The sequence below is a fragment of the Peromyscus leucopus genome, chromosome 5 (assembly GCF_004664715.2).
Source record: "Peromyscus leucopus breed LL Stock chromosome 5, UCI_PerLeu_2.1, whole genome shotgun sequence".
Taxonomy (NCBI): Eukaryota; Metazoa; Chordata; class Mammalia; order Rodentia; family Cricetidae; genus Peromyscus; species Peromyscus leucopus.
The window spans coordinates 78,390,255-78,393,701 of record NC_051067.1 but is presented as its reverse complement, the minus strand read 5'-3'; the positions used below and the strand labels follow the sequence as shown (position 1 = coordinate 78,393,701).

At 49.9% G+C, this 3,447-nt stretch overlaps 1 protein-coding gene across 1 annotated transcript; it reads left to right on the top strand.

Moving 5' to 3' along the window:
* Positions 1 to 291: 291 nt before the first annotated feature.
* Glul (glutamate-ammonia ligase) lies at positions 292 to 1,699 on the top strand. The gene is given in 11 exon segments (XM_028891823.1): positions 292 to 401; positions 635 to 724; positions 726 to 794; positions 796 to 1,089; positions 1,091 to 1,128; positions 1,131 to 1,216; positions 1,218 to 1,299; positions 1,302 to 1,367; positions 1,370 to 1,531; positions 1,534 to 1,662; positions 1,665 to 1,699. Coding segments are annotated over 11 exon segments (1,161 nt in total).
* Positions 1,700 to 3,447: the final 1,748 nt, after the last annotated feature.

Here is a 3,447-nt window from a genome sequence, read left to right as displayed (position 1 = left end):
TGTCAGCCCCCAGCTCTAAGGAGGCTTACACTCTGGAGAAGGGCATAAAGGGCAGAGAGGAAGCTGGTGCCATGTATTGGCAACGGGTGGCGTGTGAAGAGGACACCGAAGAGGGAGCAGATGGTGGCGGGGGAAAAAGCCAGCCTAAGGAAAGAGGAGGTCGTGTGCGGGGAGGAAAGATCTAGGGATAACCCTCAGTGAAGGAAAACGGCATGCCTCAAATTCGGGGGTGCAGTTGAACATGGAAATGGGGTACAATTGGGACAGAGAAAAGGCCTATTTTATAGCGTGATGGAAGACAAGGTCAGAGAGACAGGGGAATCACATCAAGTAGACAGTGTGGACCATGACACAGAGGCTGAGTTTTATCATAAGAAAGAGGAGACTCTGGATGATGTGCTGTGGGATGAGGTCTGTTCAGCTGTGTGGTCAAGTGACCACAGGAGGGTACAAGCAGCTGCAGGCACATGACTGGGGAGGCTGCCTTCAGAAACAAGTGATGGACTCTTGGACCACACGGTGGAAGTGAAAAAAGAAAGTAAAGGGGGAGAGCAGAGAACGGCAGGTGAGCAGAGCACTCTTCATCTCACTCTTGAGCCCCCCCCCCCCCCCCCCCCCCCCCCCCCCTGCCCAGAACATTGTCTACCATAGCCACCTCAGCAACTTCCCACTTGAACACAGGCATCAAGCAAATGGACATGTCCCTGCTCTGGCACAAGAAAGTCTGTGTATGTCTGGGCTGATGGCACTGGAGAAGGATTGCATTGCAAGACCCATGTCCTGGGTTCTGAAGTATGTAGAAGAATTGCCTGGGTGGAATTTGGATGGCTCTGGCACTTTTCAGTCTGAGGACTCCAGCAGTGACAGATACCCCCTCCTTGTGCCATGTTTTGGGACCCCCTTCTGCAAAGTTGGTGAAGTTTTCAAGTATAACCAGAAACTTTCAGAGACCAATTTAAGCCTTACATGCAAATGGATAACAGAAATGGTGAGCAACCAGTATCCTTGGTTTAGAATGGGAATAGGTGGGTACCGTTTTGGTTGGCCTTCCAATGGCTTCCCTGGGCCCCCAAATCCATATTACTGCGGTGGTAGATAAAGCCTATAGCAGGGATATTGTGAAGGCTCACAACTGGCCTGCTTATATGCCAGAGTCAAGATTGCAGGGATAAATGCGGAGGTCATGCCTGCCCAGTGGGACCCCAGATAGGACCAAATTCTACACAAGACCATGTGAATGAATCCACATTGGAGGTCATCTCTGGGTGGGCCATTTCATCTTACACTGTGTATGTAAAAACTTGGAATGATAACAACCTTTGATCCTAAGCCCATTCCTGGAGACTGGAATGGTCCAGGCTGCCACTTCAAAACACCAAGGCTATGTGAGAGGAGAATGGTCTGGAGCACATTAAGGAAGCCATGCAGAAACTCAGCAAGCAGGACCACGTTAATGCCTATGATCCCAAAGTGGTCCTGCTTGCTGAGTGATCCTGGACAGTGCTCCACGAAAGCCCCAACATCAAGGTCTTTTTACTAGTTTTGCCAACCATAGAACTAGCATCTGTTCTCCCCGGACAGCCAGCCAGGAGAAGACGGGGTACCTGGAGGACTGCTGCCCCTCTGCCCATCGCAACCCCTTTGCAATGTCGGAAGCCATCATTTTCTCAATGAGACTGAAGAGGAGCCCTTCCGGTAAAAGGAGGAAGTGGACTAGACTTTCAACAACCAAGCCCTTGCTGGCTGTGTTTCCTCCTCCAACACTTCCCCCTCCCAGCTGTCCAATTGTCTCCATGATAACTCATGGGTTGGCCTATCAAAGTCTTCTTTCTTTCTAAGAAATAAGAAAGGAAAGGAAGTAAAGGAATACCAAGTGGATCACTGTCCTAGGTGACAGAGGTTGGAGTGGGTGCCTTCCCGGTCCCTGAGGACCTGTGTGTCTAGGTTTTTACTGTGTAGAGAGTAGTAATTTCATGGACACATGTCCCAAGAGTGTCCTGGTTGCTGGTCTGACCATGGTTTTCAGAGCAGCATCCTGAAGAGATGAAACCTCATGATGCCTCCCCAATCCAAACCTCAAAACCAGTCTCTTCCTGCAGTAGGTAGACACCTGGGAATACCACATCAAGTGGGCCAGGAATATGTTGTTCTTTACCTGTCACTGAATGGGACAAAAAGAATTACGGAATCCTGACTGTGTAGCAGAGGGGAACAGATAGAGTTATGTTTCCTGCCACCAGCTTTGGGATACTCTGCATTCTGACAGGTGAGGCCACTGTCCTCTTGAGATCTTTCAACGTGGAAGCCACAGGGGATGGAGAAAAGGCTTAACAGTTCAGAGTGCTTCCCGAGCAGTCACGAGGACCAGAAAGCAGACCACAGTACCCATATTACAAGCGGAGCTTTCCACACACTCTGGTGTGGATCCCAGCTCCAAGGGGGAGACAGACAGGAGGATTGCCAGGGTTTTCTGGCTTCCAGCCTAGCCAAGGAAACACCAGGTCACAGTTCAGGGAGAGACCTTGCCTCAAAGGAAAAGGTGGAGAGTAATAAAGGAGATGCCCTCTTCCGGCCTCTGTGGGTGAGGCATGAGCCAGGTGACCATAAACTCAAAACACACACTCACACACAAATAAATCCTCACAAAAAGTGAAAGAGATTAAAAAAAAAAAAAAACAGTGTGAGGATGTAAGAAGCTAGAGTGATACAGTTTTTTTTTAGTTGTCTTTGAAGGCGGAGGAAGGAGCCACAAGTCCAGGCATGGGGTGGCGTGGAAGGTGGGGATGGGGAAGCTGGGAACGGTCAGGATGCAGGCTTTATAGTGGAATCTTGAGGAGGAGGGATGCACTGCAGACATCTTGACTCTCACCAGTGTGGAGGCGTGTTGAGCTTCTGACAGGAGCACTCAGGGGAGAGAGCCTGGGCACCCATGGGCGTGAAGAGTGTGAGAGGGGTGTCCCCAACACCCCTACTGCTCACTTTCTGCAGTTGCCCCAGAAAAACCCAATCTCATACTGTGAGCCACCAGGAAAATGCGCACCAAATGCTACAATGAGATTTTGCTGCAGCCCAGTCAGAACGCTATTAACAAAAGGCAAGGTAAAGAAATGCTGGGAAAAGGCAGCCACAAGAGGAACCAATGTCCACCTCCACTGGGAGGTGCCCTGGTGTGACAACTGTGGAAAATCAGGACGGTGGCTCCTCAAAAGCCGGGCCCCAGAACTCTGAAGAGTCAGCTACGGCACACTCCCAAGTGTGTAAGTCACCACACTGAAGAGACACGTGCATATTCGTGTTTATTGATTTACTACTCACAATAGATTAAGTGTGGATTTGTTGGGGGACCTGAAAAAGAATAGCTTTTCAACCCTAGTCTTTCATTAAGGGACAAAAATTCCTGGGCGGTTCAATCCTGACCACAGCCACAGTAACACATACTTGGCCATC